General features: G+C 52.6%; 2 protein-coding genes across 2 annotated transcripts in view; both read left to right on the top strand.

The window, feature by feature from the left end:
- ANKRD11 (ankyrin repeat domain containing 11) overlaps window positions 1–18,183 on the top strand; it is a 127,734-nt gene extending 109,551 nt beyond the window's left edge. The window contains exons 5-13 of the mRNA XM_058034413.1: window positions 2,595–2,765; window positions 3,818–4,021; window positions 6,039–6,181; window positions 6,834–6,981; window positions 7,712–14,430; window positions 15,204–15,302; window positions 15,394–15,537; window positions 16,566–16,658; window positions 16,977–18,183. Coding sequence (XP_057890396.1) covers window positions 2,595–2,765; window positions 3,818–4,021; window positions 6,039–6,181; window positions 6,834–6,981; window positions 7,712–14,430; window positions 15,204–15,302; window positions 15,394–15,537; window positions 16,566–16,658; window positions 16,977–17,162 — 7,907 coding nt within the window. The 3' untranslated portion in view covers window positions 17,163–18,183. The remainder of the gene's footprint in view (window positions 1–2,594; window positions 2,766–3,817; window positions 4,022–6,038; window positions 6,182–6,833; window positions 6,982–7,711; window positions 14,431–15,203; window positions 15,303–15,393; window positions 15,538–16,565; window positions 16,659–16,976) is intronic.
- FANCA (FA complementation group A) overlaps window positions 1–18,205 on the top strand; it is a 319,775-nt gene that overhangs the window by 228,487 nt on the left and 73,083 nt on the right. The gene's annotated exons all lie outside the window — the stretch shown is intronic.

Raw genomic sequence — 18,205 nt, 5'->3', positions numbered from 1 at the left:
GTCCGGCTGCCGGCACTGAGGGCTGCCTGCCTGCACAGTGCCGCTGGGTTTGTGCTTGCTGAAGGGGTTTCAGTGTCAAATAAGCTTTTTTTCTGTCAGCCAAGGTGGGTAACACTGGGAGAGTTTGTCTCCAGTCTCTCTGTGTTGCTGCAAGATGTTCCAGAGGCGCAGTTATTTGGAGGCACAGGAGCAGCCTGCAGGAGCCAGCAGGCTGAGATCTCTGTGCAGGGACGCCTTTAAATCTGCTGCAAATCTGATTCTGAGGAAAATCCTCTGGGCTGAAATAACACACGTGCAGCTCTGTGAGCCTGGGACCAGCCAGCCCAGTGCCAGGCAGGGCTCTCACCCTGCTGAGGCTCAGCATGGGAAGTGGATGATGGGAGCAGCTCTGGCTCCATCCTCTGCTTACATTTCAGATTAAGGATCTTGCTTTTGTGGTCCCTCCACATTGCCTGAGGATTGTGCCAGGCAGGGAGCCGGGGGCTGCCACGCTGCCCATGCCATGGAGCCATAGAATCACAGACTCATGGCATGGTTTGGGTTGGAAGGGAGCTTAAAGCTCATCTCCACGCCCTGCCGTGGGCAGGTACAGCCTCCACTGGACCTTCAGGGTAGGGTGTCACACCAGGTCGCTCCAGGTCCCATCCAGCTGGCCCTGAGCCCTTCCCAGCAGGAAGCACGAGCCCGAGTCCTCGGCTGCCTCCCCATAGCGAGCGAGAGCGCGGCAGCCGCTTTCCAATTTATTTTTATCTTGTTGATCACATGCTTTGTAATGTTAAATGTTCTGTGGAGGAGGAAATTTCTGCAACTGCAGAATGAATAGGAGTTTAGGGGGGTTTCGGTTGAACTTGATAATCAATTTTTGCAAATCCCAGGCTCGTGCTGACAACCTGCAGCAGCCCAGGGATATTAATGAAAATGTTCCCATTCTAATTGTGGCTCCGTACGTGCGGAGCAGCCCTGGGCATGGTGTGCTCCAGGGGCTCTGCTTGGTGGCACTGGCCAAGATGTGACCCCTCAAGCTCTTCATGCCTGGCTTTGGGGCATGCCTGGATGTGACCAGGGCCGGGGGAAGCCAGGCCTGGCTGAGCAGGGTTTAAGCAGCTTGGAGAGGTGCTGCACACGTGGGTCAGGTGTCCGTGTGTCCCCTGGCAGGACATACAGCACAGCAGCACAGCTCCTGGAGCCACCCTGGCAAAGTTGTCTTCCCGTAAGCACGCTGGATTTAATTTTATTTTAAGCCATTAAAAAACTGTCCTAGGATCTGATTTCATCTTCCAGCTCTGTTACAGCTGCCAGGATGACCAAAATGTGGTTTCAGAGTAGACTGGGATTCGCCTTCAATGCAGACATGTTTCCAGGGCTTGCATTTCATAGAATTATGGAATGGTTTAGGTTGGGAAGGACCTTAAGACTGATCTCATCCCACCCCTACCACAGGCAGGGACACCTTCTGCAGGCTCCAAGCCCTGTCCAGCCTGGCCTTGGACACTGCCAGGAATGAGGCAGCTGCAGCTGCTCTGGAAATGTGAAGGTGCCTCAGTACTTTCACCTTAATGAAAACCAGCAGTGCTGGTTTTTGGAGCACCCTGGGCTAGTGGAAGGTGTCCCTGCTCATGGGAGTGGGACTGGATGGGCTTCAAGGTTCCTTCCCACCCAACCATTCCATGGCTGTGTGACTGTGGTTTGGGGGTGCTTGCTCTTGTTCTCTCTGCTGGATGATTTAGGAGAGCAAGTATCAGGCTTTGGGATGACAAACCAGGCACTTCTGGGGCTTCTTCCTCACCTCCCCTCATGTTTGTTTGGGATTTTTTTTAGAGGGTTGAAGAAGCAGGTGGGTGCTCTGGGCCAGGTGGGAGCAGCCACTTTGGGAGGAGAGGACCAGCATGGTGCTGCCCACACCTGTTTGGCTGCAGCCTCCTTGCTATGATGATGATGATGATGATGAGATGGGTGTGATGGCCACATTTCTGAGCTGCCAGCCTGTATCTTTCAGCTCTCCTTGTTGATGCTGTTCAGTGCCTCCAGCTGGGTGATGGTGTCAGTCTGCCTGAGTAGGCTCCTCCAGGCACCCTGGCATGGGATGGAGCCTCCTCAGCAGGATGGGAGGTGCAGCACTGGCTGTGGCCCCTCAAAGGGTCTGTTTCCTCTTTCCTCTGCTGCTCTTTGGTTGTGGAGGAGAATGGGACGCTCTTGGAGGAGCAGGAGTGGGGCATATCCTGGCTGCACCTTTACTGCTGTGAGCCTGCTCCAGGTGCCAGTGCTCCCACTGCAGGATCCATTAGGGATCATCCACAGGGATTCCTCCCTCAGCACAGGGATCCCTTCCTCAGCACAGGGATCCCTTCCTCAGCACAGGGATCCCTCCCTCAGCACAGGGATCCATCCATCACCACAGGGATTTATCCCTCAGCACACAGATCCCTCCCTCAGTACACAGATCCAGCCCTCAGCACAGGGATCCCTCCCTCACCACAGGGATCCATCCGTCCCTCAGCACAAGCTTTGTGGATCTGTCATCCCACACTCAGACAGGAGCGTGTCTTTGGGCTCCAGTGGCACTGATGGCTTGTCCCCGTGTCCTTGTCCCACAGAGAAGCAGGGTCCCGAGCGGAAGAGGATTAAAAAGGAGCCCGCCACCAGGAAGCCGGGCCTGCTCTTCGGCATGGGCCTGTCGGGGATCCGGGCCGGGTACCCGCTCTCCGAGCGCCAGCAGGTCGCTCTCCTCATGCAGATGACAGCAGAAGAGTCTGCAAACAGCCCAGGTGAGCTGGGGGGTTGTTCTGAAGGGTGGGCAGGCAGCTGAAGGGAGCTGCAGCCGGGGGCTCCCAAATGTCCGGAATTCCCAATCCCCAGGGTCTCCAGAGGTTCAGCAGGACTGAGCTGCCACCCCTGGTTTGCTGCTCTCTGGGATCTCACTCCTTCCACAGGGCTCTGCAGCTGTGGTGTCGCTGGAATCTGCTCGTGCCTCTGGCTGCCCTTCCTTTTTCCAGGCTCCCTCGGGCCCAATCCAGGCACTCCCAGCCCGCCCTGGCTGCTCAGCTGGAGCTTTGCTTCCATGGGAGCCTCCTCCACCTCAGCTCTGTGTTTCCCACTGGCCTCTCAGGCTATCTCAGTAAAGGAGGATTGTGAATGAAGACAAAATACCATCCTCTGTAGGTTTTTAATGTTTCTTCTCTCAGAAGGGGATAAGATGTGTAACCACCAGAGCTGTAACTTGAGGTGTGGAGCAGCTGGAATGTGTTTACCACAGATTTTGTGTTCTAGTAATTTTTATCTGTTGCAAACATGTCCCCCCCCCACCATTTTTGGAGGCTCTGTGCTATCCTTGTGCTCACATCCACATCCTACACACAACACTGCGGCTTTTAGCCAAAAAAACCACCAATCTCACTGCTTGTGTTGCTGTTATTTGGGAAAACAAAAAGGGAAAAAGCTGCAGAGCATTCCAGTGTTCTCCCAGGAAATGCAGTCTCCTCCCATGGCCATCAGGCCTCACATGTGCTTGGTAAAAGGCCACTTCCCTCGGGAGCTAAAGTTTGAGGGTAAGGAGCTGCATTGTGTGCTCCCAGATCACGGGATTGCCCACGGTGTTTGCCAGGACTGCAGCTCTCCAGTGGGTCTGGCAGCCTGAGATTCCCATCTCTGTGGGACACACAGGCTGCTCTGTTCACATCCACTCCAGAGCCTGGGTTGCCTCTTGCTGCCTTGTGGTGAATATTTTGGGAAGAGCCAAACGTGATGCACGAGCTCCCTCTAAGGGCTTGGGAACTCCATGGAATGGCAGTCCCTGACGCTGTTTCTCTCCTCCCTGCAGTTGACACAACACCAAAGCATCCCTCTCAGTCTACAGTTTGTCAGAAGGGAACTCCCAACTCTGCCTCCAAAACCAAAGATAAAGTAAATAAGAGAAACGAGCGAGGAGAGACTCGGCTGCACCGCGCTGCCATCCGCGGGGACGCCCGGCGCATCAAGGAGCTCATCATCGAGGGTGCAGATGTCAATGTGAAGGACTTTGCAGGTAACTGCCCAGGAATCCCAGCTTTCTTCCCACCTGGTTGCATGTTCCACCTCCAAGAACAGCTCCCACCAGAAAAAGTAGTTTGTTTCTGACGCGAGGTTGTGCCTTGGAAAGAGGGGGTTTGCCAAAAATTGTGATTTTGCCCTTTGAAAAGGAAAAAGTCTTTTTGCCCCTTAAAAAACAAAACAAACAACAACAAAAAGCCACATTAAAAATCCCCCAAAGCATCAGTTTTATTGTTGGAGCTTGGGAGCAGAACTCCCAGGCTGTGCAGTCTGTTTGAGGTGGTGAAGCTGGGCTGGGCAGATCCAGAGAATCCCTGGAGCTGTTGTGGCTCACACACCAAAACTGTCCAGGCCACTCTGGACTGTTTCCTTCTGCTCTTCCATGGGGATGCCATGTTGGAGGTCTGGAGGGTGATTTGCAAAGGGAGGTGGGCTGGTTTAGCTCTATTTTTACTTAAAATAGAAGGAATTACGTGCACAGAAATACTGCTGAGAGTGGGTTTGTGAAGTCAGCTCTCTGGAGTTGGGGGGCTGATGCCTGTGAATTTTTGGGAGTTGTTTTTAAGGACTGAATGTGGGGGTGCTGCTGATGGGGAGGGAATGTGAAGGGCAAGGTTAGGCTCCCACCAGACACCCAAGTTGGAGGATCTATTAACAATCCTGACCCTCAACTCAGGAGTTATTACCACCTCCTCCTTCTCCTCCTCCTCCTCCTCCTCCTCCTCAGCAGTGCTGCCAGGCTCCTGCTCAGGGTGGTGGGATGAGATGGGAACAGCCCTGAGTCCTGCAGGGAGAAGGCAGCCACGGGATGCTGGTGAAGGGGTGATGAAGGTGCCATTCAGTGGGGCTGGATCCCAGAGCTTGACTTTGCTCTTTGCTGTTCTCTTCGCATGATTTTGGGGCTATAAATAGACATGGCTGTTCCTCCACCCGTATGATTAATCCCAGTGCCAGACTGAAGTATCAGTTGTGATTAATTCCGGGCACAGGTGCCCCCTCCAAAGGCTCCCAGTGAAGGTAACGGAACGCGCTCCCACGGCGCTATCAGCAAAACACCGGAGCAGCCGCGCTGCCAAACTTCAAAACAGCCTCTGCTTAAAAATAGGCTGTGGAACACGATAAAATAGTTTGTTCTGTGCTCTTCAGAGGTTTGTTTGAGAGCTGGAGCTGCCATTACTGTGGAGAGGCTGCTGTTTGGTTTCCCCCCCAGCCCAGGCAGGTGTTTCTGTGTTTGGAGAGCACACAGAAAATCTGTGTGGGGGCTGTCTCCAGCCCTGTCTGCAGTTCTGAGCTCAGGCCTGGTCTGGGCACAAGAGTTTCCCTTACAGAGGGCTTGGAACCTAAAGCCAAACCTAAAGGAGCTTCAGAGAAGGCTGGAGAGGGACATTTCACAGGACCACAGAGTGGCAGAACAAGAGGGAATGGCCTTAAGCTGACATAGGCAGGGTTAGATGGCATGTTAGGAAGAAATTCTTCCCTGCGAGGGTGTTGAGGCCCTGGCACAGGTTGCTCTGAGAAGCTGTGGCTGCCCCATTGCTGGAAGCATTGAAGGCCAGATTGGAGGGGACTTGGAGCAGCCTGGGACAGGGGAAGGAGTCCCTGCCCATGGCTGGGGGTGGGAATGGATTAGCTCTGAGGTCCCTTCCAACCCAAACCATTTTATGATGGTATAAAGGAGAACGCATTTATGACCTGCCTTTTGCATGACATCAGCAATTCTCCTTATTTCCCATATAAAACTTTGCATTTCCAGGGACTGTGTCAGGTCTGGCAGATGCTCTGACTGTAGCACATGCCATGACCAGAGGGAGAAGGGGCATTGATGCTGTGACTGCCTGGCTGGAGTAGCGGGGCAGAGCTGCAGGTTCCTTCCTGCTGCACCACGGGCATCTGGGCAGACCCTTGGCCATCAGAGCAGCACAGCCCTGCCCAGGCTGCCCCCGCAGGCTTTCCCCGTGTCTCAGTGTCACTGTGAGGGTGGTGCCACATGCTGAGTGTCCCTGTCCTTGCAGGCTGGACGGCGCTGCACGAGGCCTGCAACCGGGGCTACTACGACGTGGCCAAGCAGCTGCTGGCGGCGGGCGCCGAGGTCAACACCAAGGGGCTGGACGATGACACCCCCCTGCACGACGCGGCCAACAATGGCCACTTCAAGGTCAGGCTGCTGCCATTCCCTGCCCTGCTTTAAACCACTCGCCTGGAAACGTGTGAAAACACAGAGATTTGGGTGGTTTTGTCTCGTTTCCCATGGAAGGGGCAGGAGGTTGTGTTCAAGGCCAGGCTGGACGGGGCCTGGGGCAGCCTGGGTTAGTGGAAGGGTCCCTGCCCATGGCATGGGGTGGGCTTGAAGGTCCCTTCCAATCTAAATTAGTCCCTGATTGTGTGAATTTCCCTGTTTCAGAGCTGTTGAGTTTTTATCCCCCTGCACAGGGGGATAGTTCATCCTTCTGGAATTGAGACAGGAGCATGATTTTGTGCCTTGTTCTTCCCCCTTCTTTCCTGCCCAGGTTGGATCTGAGAATCACAGAATCATTAAGGTTGGAAAAGGCCTCCCCGGTCCTCAAGCCCAACCATTAACCTGCTGCTGCCAGTGCCCCACTAAACCCTGTCCCTAAATGTTTTTTGAACACTTCCAGGGATGGTGATTCCACCACTTCCCTGGGAGTGTTGCTGGGACTTCTCTCTTATGTTAGTACCACAAGGCATGCCGTGAAGACACCAGTTTTTTAGTTATGTATGAAAATCATGCAAAAAAAACTGGAATCAAAACATGGTGAGCATCCTCAAGCCTCAGTTTCTCTTTTCAGGTGGTGAAATTGTTGTTGCATTATGGAGGGAATCCTCATCAAAGCAACAGGAAGGGTGAGACGCCTTTGAAAGTAGCGAATTCTCCCACCATGGTGAACCTGCTCCTAGGGAAGACCACGTACCCCTCCAGTGAGGAGAGCTCCACAGGTGAGACTGGCCTTTCTGTGGCCATGGCAGTGACAGCTGTGGCCTGCAGCTGACACAGAGACCTTAGGAGGACAGGGAAGTCAGATGCTGCCATGGTCAGGAGCCCACCTGTGGCTGTAACCCAGATTCAGACAACATAACCACCAGCTTTAGCTTGGGGGGCTGTTTGCCCTGGAAGCCAGCATTGAGATTACTTCCCTGGTGCAGTTGGGATGTAGGGTTGAAAGCCAGTTGCAGGTAAATGGATGTCTTACCTTTGGAAGGTGGGTAATTCCAGTGGAGAGGAGGGGGTTTGAGTGCCCACCCTGTGTTCCTGTTGTTCAGCTGTCCCAGCACAGGTGTTTCAGTTTCTGCTTCCTGACTGTCCCTGCTAGAGCCTCTTCCTCCACTGCCACCACTGTGGGACACTCTGCAGGTTTTAATTAGTGCAAATTAGAGTTTTCAGTCTTTTGGGGAGCCTTCACCTACACTGTGTGCAGTCATAACCCTGTTCCAAAGTTCTCATGGTACACCCAGGATGTTATTTTGAAGAACACCCCATGCAGGTTGGAGCTGGAGGAGCTTCCTTCCAAAAAGATCCCCCAAGCTGTTGGGTGCCAGGTTGCAAAGGCTGGGTGAGGCCAAAGGGTGTCAGGGCTGTTTGCAGGGGTTGGTGTGTGCAGGAGACCAATAATGTTCCCTCCCCAGAACCCTTGACAGTCCTTCACACGCTGTTCTTCTCTCTCTGCAGAGACCTCAGAAGAGGAGGATGCTCCTTCCTTCGCTCCCTCCAGCTCCGTTGATGGCAATAACACAGACTCAGAGTTTGAGAAGGGTTTGAAGCACAAGCCCAAGGCCCAGGAGCCCCCCAAAACCATCACCCCGGTGAAGGATGAGTATGAATTCGATGAGGACGATGAGCAGGACCGGGTCCCACCGGTCGATGACAAACATTTGCTGAAAAAGGATTACAGGAAAGAGACTAAAGCAAACAGTTTCATTTCCATACCCAAAATGGAAGTGAAAACTTACACTAAAAATAACACAATTACACCAAAGAAAGCTGCCCACCGCATCCTGTCGGACAGCTCGGACGAGGAGGAGACCAGCGTGGCCGTGGGCACGGGGGAGAAGCTGCGCCTCTCCACCCACTCCATACTGCCCAGCAGCAAAATTCGGGAGCCCGCCAGCACCAAGGCGCCCAAGGAGAAAAGCAAAGTAAAAAAGAAGCGGAAGAAGGAGACAAAAAACAAAGAGGTTCGGTTTGGCAAAAAAAATGACAAGTTTTGTTCCTCTGAATCAGAGAGTGAAAACGTGGAGAGTGAGGAGGATGATAGAGACTCTCTACAGAGCTCTAGCTGTGTAAAGGACTCAAGGCTAGTGCTAAAGGAATCCTCCTTGTTTAACTCTCTGTCTGCCTCATCGACCTCTTCACATGGGAGTTTAGCATCCCAGAAACATAATCCCAGTCTTACAGAACAGCACTCCAAGCACTGGAGGACGGACAATTGGAAAACCATATCTTCTCCAGCTTGGTCAGACGTCAGTTCCCTTTCGGACTCCACCAGGACGAGGCTGACGAGCGAGTCAGACTACTCGTCCGAGGACTCGAGCTTAGAGTCACTAAAGCCAGTCAGGAAGAAACCAGAGCACAAAAAGAAAAACACCCCCCACAACACTGTTTCTGAGAAAAAGAATTCATTCCATAGCAATGTGGATGGAGCAATTCCAAAGCTGGACAAAGAGGGGAAGGTTGTTAAAAAGCATAAAACAAAACACAAACATAAAAACAAGGAGAAGGGACAGTGTCCCATCAGCCAAGACATTAAAATAATCAAAACATTTTCTTTTGAGTTTGAGGACTCTAAACAAAAGCCTGAGAAAGGCTTGATAGTAGAGACAGAAAATCCAGTCGAAAACAAGTTGAAAGTGTTAAAGCACGATAGGGAACATGGTAAAAAGGAGGAAAAGCTCCCCAAAGGTAAAGCAGAGGAGAAGGAGTGGTTGTTTAAAGATGAGACTGGAAAATCCTCAAAAGAGGAGAAATCATTAAGAAAAATCAAAGATGGTAGTAAAGACCTGAGCAAATCCTTCAGAGAAGGATTGAGTAAATCAGAAAAAGAGAAACCTGTCAAGGAGAAATCTCCCAAGGAGGAGAAGCCGAGAATACACAAGGAGGAGAGAAAGAAGAAGTCAAAGGACAAGCAGTCCAAATCTGAGAAGAAGAATGAGCTGAAGGAGGAGAAAGTTTCTAAACTAGAGAAAGAAAAATCCTTCAAGGAAGAGAAGGAAAAATGCAAAAAAGAAAAACTTTACAGGGACGAGTCCGGGTTTGATGAGTTTAATAACAAAACTCAGTTTGCTGAAAACGAGGACACAAAGTTCAGCCTTTCGGACGATCAGCAGGAGAGGTGGTTTTCAGACCTGTCCTCTGATTCATCCTTCGATTTCAAGGGTGAGGACAGCTGGGATTCTCCAATAACAGATTTCAGGGAGATTAAAAATGACAGCGTGGCAAAGCTAATCATAGAACCTGTGAAAGAGGAAATTAAAGACAAGAAAAAGGAAAATAAAATAAAAGAGAAGAAGGAATACAGCGAGAAGCGGAATGAAAAGGACACTTTCTTAAAGAAAAAGGAGAGGGATTATGTGGAGAAAAGCTCTGAGAAGAAAAAGGACCAAACAGACAGGCACAAAGTTACTCCCAGTTATTTACCTGAAAAGGATAAGAAAAGGAAGGATTCTGTGGAGACTGGTAAGGAGAGGAAAGAAAAAGACACCGGTGAAACCAACAAAGACAGAAAAGATTCCTCTGACGGCTCTAAAGAGAGAAAAGATCCCAAGACGAAGCAGGAGGAGCCCTATCGAGATGACTTCAAGGAGTATGGCTGTGAAACATTCTTCAAGGATAAGTCTGACCCTGAGTTCAGTGGCAAAACCCTGGAGAGCTGGGAGAGGCACCATTCTGGGAAGGAAAAGGAGAAGAAAGATGCTCCTGATAAAGAAAAAAAAGAAAAGGTGAAGCCAGAAAAATACAAGGAAAAATCCAAAGAAGGCGACAAGGAGAAAAATGAAAAAGCTGCTCCAGAGAAAATCCTGAAGGACAAAGAACTAGAGAAGAGTTTTAAAGAGAAGAAAGAAACTAAGGAGAAATACAAGGATCTTCACAGCAAAGACAAGGAGAGGAAGAGCTCCTTTGACCAGGTGAAGGAGAAGAAAGAGAAAACCTTTTCCACGGACAGAGACGATTTCTCCGAGAAGAAGGATGAGAAGAAGGGCAAGGAGAAGAGCTGGTACAGCATCGCTGACATCTTCACGGACGAGAGCGAGGACGAGAGGGACGATTACAGCCTGAGCGGGTTCAAGGTGGGCGACTCGGCTGGCGGCGAGGGGCATCGCCTGGACAGCCTGCAGGACAAGGACGATGGTGCCACCGCCGAGAAGGAGCTGTACCCCGACAAGCACCGCAAGTACTCCTCCGACCGGCAGCACTCGGACAAGCAGAAGGACAAGGAGTCCAAGGAGAAGAAAAAGGACAAAGGAACATCGGAAGGGGGGAAGGAGAAGAAGGAGAAGAGTTCCTTTGAGAAACACAAAGAGAAGAAAGATAAAGACTCCAGTGAGAAGTATAAGGACAGGAAGGAAAGGATGTCCATAGATTCCACTCAGGAGAAGAAAAACAAGCAAAAGCTCCCAGAAAAGGTTGAGAAGAAACACACCAGTGAGGACAAGGTGAAAAGCAAACATAAGGAGAAGCCGGACAAGGAGCATTCCAAAGAGAAGAAATCTTCAAAAGGAGGGGAGTCGGAGAAGAGTCTGCTGGAGAAACTGGAGGAGGAGGCTCTAAATGATTACAGGGATGACTCCAATGACAAAATCAGTGAGATCTCCTCTGACAGCTTCACAGACAGAGGGCAAGAGCCAGGACTCACCAGCCTCTTCGAGTCTTCTAACCTCTCTCTGACCGATGCCGCTGAAGAAAAGTTTAAGGACTCTCTCCCTTTACCCTGCCTTCAGGACAAGCTCAAGGAGAAGGAGAGGCACCGACATTCCTCATCTTCCTCAAAGAAAAGTCACGAGAAAGAAAAAGCAAAGAAAGAGAAAACAGAGAAAAAGGAAAAATCAGAAGAATTCAAGGACTCCAGCAGCAGAAAGGATTCCACTCATTATGAAAAGGATTTCTCTGTGGATGGGGAGGCTTTTGGCTCTTCCTACAACATGAAGGCAGATGCTGATGAGGAACCAGAGAAGAGCATTGATTACTTATTTTCTGAAAAGAAGGATAAAAATGATTCTGAAAGAGAGCTGTCAAAGAAGGCGGAGAAAGAAAAGACTTACGGTTCCAGCACCATCAGCACAGCTAAAGAGAAAAAGAAGCGGGATAAACACAAGGAAAAATGGAAGGAGGAAAAGGAAAAGCATAGGGACAAACACACAGATGGTTTCTTTAAACATCACAAAGATGAGCCAAAGTCAACACTCAAAGATAAGGACGGGCCTCAAGTTACCACCTTTAAAGATAAATCCAAGGAGGACAACCTCAAATTCGGTGAAACCAAACTGAAGGAGAAGCTTAAGGAGAATCAAGACAAAGACAAATCAGAGTCCATAAAAATAAGCAATGGGAATGAAAAAATAACGCTTTCCAAAGACAGCAGCAAGAAGGATGCTAGGCCAAGGGAGAAACTTCTGGGAGATGGTGATTTGATGATGACCAGCTTTGAGAGGATGCTGAGCCAGAAGGACCTGGAGATCGAGGAACGCCACAAAAGGCACAAGGAGAGAATGAAACAAATGGAGAAAATGCGGCACAGGTCTGGGGATCCCAAGCTGAAGGACAAACTTAAGAGCTCGGAGGATGTGCGGAAGAGGAGCCTGGATCTGCCAACCAAGAAGCCGCTAACGCTGGACACGCAGCTCAAGGACAAGAAACTCAAGGAGTTGGGTCCCCTGACTCCCATCCTGTCACCAGAAAACAAGGCACAGCCTGCTGTGGGGACAGACTCCAAGGACTGGATCACGGGTCCTCAGCTGAAGGAGATCCTCCCAGCATCTCCCAGGCCAGATCAGAACCGGCCCACGGGCGTCCCGACCCCGGCGTCCGTCGTGTCCTGCCCGAGCTACGAGGAGGTGATGCAGACTCCCAGGACTCCATCGTGCAGCAACGAGGACTACACAGACCTGATGTTCGAGTGTGCAGACTCCCAGCACTCGCTGCCCATCTCCACCATGTCCATGAACGCCTGCTCTCCTTCCTTCTTTGACAGATACACCAACGTTTCCAGCGGGCTCCCCGAGAACCCCAGCCAGACCCCGACTCGCACCATTCCCTCCTCAAACCTCTACCGCTCCATCTCAGTGGATATCAGGAGGGCGCCCGAAGAGGAGTTCAGCGTTGGAGATAAGTTTTTCAGACAGCAAAGTGTCCCAGCAACATCAAATTATGACTCTCCTGTGCAGCATTTAATGGAGGACAAAGTTCCCCTTCCCTCTGTTCCTGCTGAGAAGTTCCAGTGTTTGTCTCCTGGGTATTACTCCCCGGATTATGGAGTTTCCTCACCCAAAGTGGAAGCTTTGCACTGTGCACCAGGAGCCGTCAGCGGGGTCGCCCAGTCTCCCGAAAGTGTCTTTTCTGGTTTACAAGCAAAATCCTCCCCTTCGCACAGGGATGAGTTGCTGGCTCCTTCAGTGGAAAGTGCTCTTCCCCCCGACATCGGCATGCCCTTGGATACCACAGAGGAGCAGCAAGCCACTGCCTCCATCATGCCGCCAGAATCCACCTACCTGCCCCCCATCGAGGAAAACCATTTTAGTTCAGGAATGCCTGAACAAAACAACATAGACTGGGATAACCCTCCTTCCCGAAACCCAGACACCGCCATTCCTCCCAGCCTCATGGGCAACCCCGCAGAGCACTCTGTCACCTGGTCCATGGGCTCGGAGCTTCTGATGAAATCTCCCCAGAGGTTTTCCGAGTCCCCTAAACCTCCGCTCTGTTCCCTAGAGCCAATTCATCCTGCACCAGTAGCCTTCATTCCCACAGAGACTTCCTACCCTGTTTCTCCCATCTCGTACCCTCTGTCAGTGTCTGAACCGAGGCTGGAGGAAGTCAAGGAGGATGCTGAGGAAGCAGTTCCAGCAGAAATTGCAAACGCTGAAGAGCAAGCTCCATACATGTCCCCTACTAGGTTAGACACCTTCTTCAACAACTGCAAGCCTCTTCCAGAAGAAGCACCAGAGATCCCTCCAGAGCCCCCGTGTGTGCCAGCAGAACCTCAGGCCGAAGTCGTTGCTGCACCAGAAAACAACTATTTGGAAAACAACAACGCAGCACCTGCGAACGCAGAGGAGGCGGTGACGTGGCCAGACCCCTTCACCAACACCGAGGATGAGTTGGACCTTGGCCCCTTCTCGCTCCCAGAGCTGCCACTCCAGCCTAAGGACGTGGCAGAGACAGAGATGGCCGAGGCAGAAGCGGTTGAGGAAAGCCCAGCAGCAGCAGCAGCTCCAGAACCGAGCGCTGGCATCATCAAAGCCGGCGCGTCCGTGATAGCGTCCAGTGAGCCGGAGGAGCCGCCAGCCAGCCCGGTTCCGGCCACCCTGCCCACGGACACAGAGCCACCAGCAGAGGAGCAGAAACCAGAAGTGGCTGTACAAGAATCCACCTCTGAGGCACTGAACGCAGCTGAGGAGAAGGCAGCAGAGGACTCGGAAGCGCAGGTGTTCCAGCAGACGCCGCCCGAGCCCGCGCAGGCTGAGAGCAAAGAGGTGGAGGCCGTGCACGAGGAGCTGCCGTCGGCTGGCGGGGTGGCAGAGGGCAGCTCCCAGCCCTGTCCCGTGCCCGTGGCCAGCTCTGAGGCTGGCACTCCACAGGACAGTGCCACGGCCCCGCCACCCCAGGCGGACGCTCCTCCTGGCAACGCTCAAGCAGAAATTGTGGAACCAGTACAAAAACCAGTAGCAGAAGCTCCCAAACCACCCAAAATAGAAGAGATTCCTCAGCGGATTACCAGGAACCGGGCTCAGATGCTCGCCAACCAAAACAAGCAGAACGCCGCCGCGTCCGAGAAGGAATTTCCTCCCGTCTCCGCGCCCGTCACGCGCGCCAAAGGCCGCATCACGGAGGAGGACGATTCCCAGGCTCAGCACCCGCGGAAGCGCCGCTTCCAGCGCTCCAACCAGCAGCTGCAGCAGCAGATCAACACGTCCACCCAGCAGACGAGGGAGATGATCCAGCAGACCCTGGCAGCTATCGTCGATGCCATCAAACTGGACGACATCGAACCTTACCACAGCGACAGGTCCAACCCCTACTTCGAGTACCTCCAGATCAGGAAGAAGATTGAGGAGAAGCGGAAAATCCTGTGCTACATTACTCCCCAAGCTCCCCAGTGCTACGCTGAGTATGTCACCTACACAGGCTCCTACCTGTTGGATGGCAAACCCCTAAGCAAGCTCCATATTCCAGTGGTGAGTCATCTTCTCTCTTTAGCCTCGGGAACCGTCCCCCCTCACTGTTACATCCAAGCTGTCCCCCCTGCCCTGTCACCACCTTGCAATGCCAACATGCCCCAACCTGCCTTTGGAATATGACACCAAACCTGAGCCTGGATAAGTGCCTGGCTGTGTGGTAAATGCAGCCCTTGAGTTGCTGCATTTTTGCAGAGAAGATCTTGAACTGTGCTGAGGGGCCTGAGATTTAGTTGGGCTTCAGAGCAAAGTTTGTAAGAATCCACTAGATCTGAGGCTGGGAGATAAAACTGCTCTTGCAGCAGTGTAGTAACAGGATAATGACCCTGGAACATGGGGAAAAGATGGCTCTTAACTCCTGCCATCATTTTCCCAAGCTCTGCTCTTTGAGTTGGCACTGGAATCAGCATTTCACTGCTGTGCTGCAGGAGCAGCCTCACTAATACAAATGCATCAATAAATGTGGTGCCGCAGGTGGTAAATCTGGGCTCCAGGCTGGAGGAGAAGGGTCAGTGACCAGCCTCCGTTCCTTGCTGCACACCCTGCCCTGCAGCACAAGGGTGTGTCAGGCTCTGGTTGTTCTTCTTGCCAAGTCCTCACCCTCACTCAGTCTGAGCACTGGCAGGGCCTTGTCCTTGGCAGAGCCTCTCCCCAGGCACCCCGTGGGATGTCCCTGCTCCCTCTGTGGCCAGCACACATTTCAGGGTGCAGGCAGCCCTGGCTGTGCCCCACAGAGGTCCTGCTCTCACCCTGCCCGCGCCCTGTGCCCGCAGATCGCGCCGCCGCCGTCGCTCGCGGAGCCGCTCAAGGAGCTCTTCAAGCAGCAGGAGGCCGTGCGGGGCAAGCTGCGCCTGCAGCACAGCATAGAGCGGGTAAGGGCACGCTCCCCGTGGGGAACAGGGCCCCAGTCTCCCCTGCTGGCAAGGCTGAGGCTGCCACACTCACTGCTCTGCTCTTCCTCAGGAGAAGCTCATCGTGTCCTGCGAGCAGGAGATCCTGCGGGTGCACTGCCGGGCAGCCAGGACCATCGCCAACCAGGCCGTGCCCTTCAGTGCCTGCACCATGCTGCTGGACTCTGAGGTGTACAACATGCCTCTGGAAAATCAGGTCAGTGCCTGCCGCAGCAGTGAGGGAGGGCCTCAGGAGCTCTGCAAGACCCTGAGGGAGATGGGCTTGTCTGGAGGGATGGAGGGAAGGGTGGAGGCAGGAGTTCCTAGTGCCCCCTTGCTCAGGTCACCCACCACTGCACACAGGTGCAGGATGTCACCTCCCCCTGAGGGCAGAGTTAGATGGGATATTGGGAAGGAATGGTTCTCTGTGAGGGTGGAGAGGCCCTGGCACAGGGTGCCCAGAGAATCTGTGGCTTCTCTATCCCTGGAAGTGTCCAAGACCAAGTTGGATGCATTTTGGAGCAACCTGGGATAGTGGAAGGTGTCCCAATGCAGGGAGTGGAATGAGATGGGCTTTAAGGTCCCTTCCAATCCAAATTATTCTGTGACTTGGAGCATCATTTGCCTAATTGTCTAACTGAATGTAGGATACAGGGAGTTCATGTCTGTTAGGAGCAGAGATGGCTCAGCTTTATCAGTGAGTCTTGGGACCCTCCATCTTCCTTGGTCAGGATCATCTGCACACTGGAAAGGTTTCCTTTACTACACTCTGAGGTGTTTCTCCCTGTGAAAGGAAGAGAAACATTACACTGCTGCATTGCAGGAGGGATCCTGGGCAGGGACAGCATCCTGGGATTTATTAGCGAGCTGTGTATTGATCCAGGAGCTCTGATTTATCCGTCGGCATTTCCCAGCCAAGTGTCTGTGCTGCTGCTATCCTGGCATCAGCTGGAGGAGTCAGGGAGGTGCAGGGCTGTGATGGGCTGACATGGACGGACAGACTCCCTGCCAAGCAAGGAGAAACAGGGAGTATGGGCACATGAGTGCATCCCCACCTGAGGCTGAACCCCTGGAAAGGGCTGCAGGAACCGCTGGCAGCAGTGATGTCCATCCTCCCTCCCTGCAGGCACTGCAGTTCTGAGGAGTGTGCCCCAGGAGGGGCTTATGAATATGGCCTGTGAGACCTGTAACTGCTTAAAGCACAAAACTAATCCCATATTCCTCCCTCTGCTGTCCCATTCTTAGGGAGACGAAAACAAATCGGTCAGAGACCGTTTCAACGCGCGACAGTTCATTTCCTGGCTGCAGGACGTGGATGACAAGTACGACCGGATGAAGGTGAGAGCTGTGGGAGCCCCGTGCTCCAGGCAGGGGCATTCCAGAGCCTGGGAGCTGCCTTAGTGGTTTCCAGCACAGAGTGGGTGTCCAGAGATTGTCAGGGCAGTGTTGCATGGCAGTGGATGCTCTGGAGTGCTGACAAGCCTTTCAAACCCAAACTTTTGGATTTGCCTCAGCTCCTGCTGGAGCTGGGCTCAGCAGAGATTCCAAATCCAGGTGTCCCGTGTGTGGCACCCCTTGCTGCATTTAACTGTGGCTGCATGGTCCTGCCTGTGCCTGCCACTCACCCTCACGTCCCGTTGCTGTTTCCCCATCCAGACGTGCCTGCTCATGCGACAGCAACACGAAGCAGCTGCCCTGAACGCGGTGCAGAGGATGGAGTGGCAGCTGAAGGTGCAGGAGCTGGACCCCGCGGGGCACAAATCCCTCTGCGTCAACGAGGTGCCCTCGTTCTATGTGCCAATGGTCGACGTGAACGATGACTTTGTGCTCTTGCCGGCATGACAGTTCCAGCCCAGGAGACATCTCTGAACACTGGCAAGGACGGGAGCGCTCCGAGGTCGGGCGGTCGAGCTCACATTCACCCTTAACCGCTTGCTGATGAATCCCTGGTCAGAGGAGGAGGAAGCAGCTATCGGCAGAAAATAAAACAATAAGAAAAATAATTGCACTTTCTTCACGACGTGTCCCTCGCTTCCGGACTGACGCGGCCCCTGGGGCAGCGGGCCGGGGGAGGCTCCGGGCAGCGCGGGCAGCGGGCGCTCAGCGGCCCCGGGACTGGCCGAGGCGCGGAGGGATGAGGCCGAGGACACCGTGTGTGTGTTGCAGAAGCTGCTGAGCGGGGCCAGCAACCACGTGAACCATGTACTTGTGAACACCGTGATTTCCAGCTCTCTGTTTTCCACCGGGCGCGGATCTCCTCTCGGAGAAGCTGCAGTAGGAAACCATGGGGGGAGGGGGGGGGTGTTTGAGTTTCTCGTTCCATCATGGGTATGTCTAAAAAAAAAAAAAAACCAAACAAAAAAAAATGCTACAAAAAAAAAATCACAAAAAAAAATCCAACGATTAGAAACAAAAGGAGGACAGTGTCCGGGTTGGGCAGCGGCGGCTCCGGAGCGGGGACGGCTCCGGGATGTGCCGGTGGCCCCGCAGCAGCCGCTGGGGACGGGCAGAGGAGCCGCCGGGGCGGCACGGCCGGGGAGACGGCGACGCAGAGAAAGGACTTTGCCAACTGTGTTTTTAATGGAGTAAAATCCACGTGGTTTATATATTTTTTCCTTTAATCTTGGGCATTTCGTTTCTCTTTCTGAGAACATAACTTGAAAACACTACAGAGCCAATACTCATATAAAGAAAAATTGTATCCCATAAATGCTGTACAGTTTTTATATACATTAACAATGTACTTTTGCTGCCTTCTAGATAATTTATTTTGCAACACATTACTGCACAGTTGTAAATAACTTATGTACTGTAACATCACTTTCAGTTATGTGTAAAGAAATAAATAAATTAATTAAAATTATCTTTGTATTTACAGTTCACCC

Source organism: Melospiza georgiana, chromosome 14 (genome assembly GCF_028018845.1).
Source record: "Melospiza georgiana isolate bMelGeo1 chromosome 14, bMelGeo1.pri, whole genome shotgun sequence".
In the NCBI taxonomy this organism is placed as follows: domain Eukaryota; kingdom Metazoa; phylum Chordata; class Aves; order Passeriformes; family Passerellidae; genus Melospiza; species Melospiza georgiana.
Note: the sequence above shows the minus strand (reverse complement) of the source record. Positions and strands in the feature narration are given on the sequence as shown.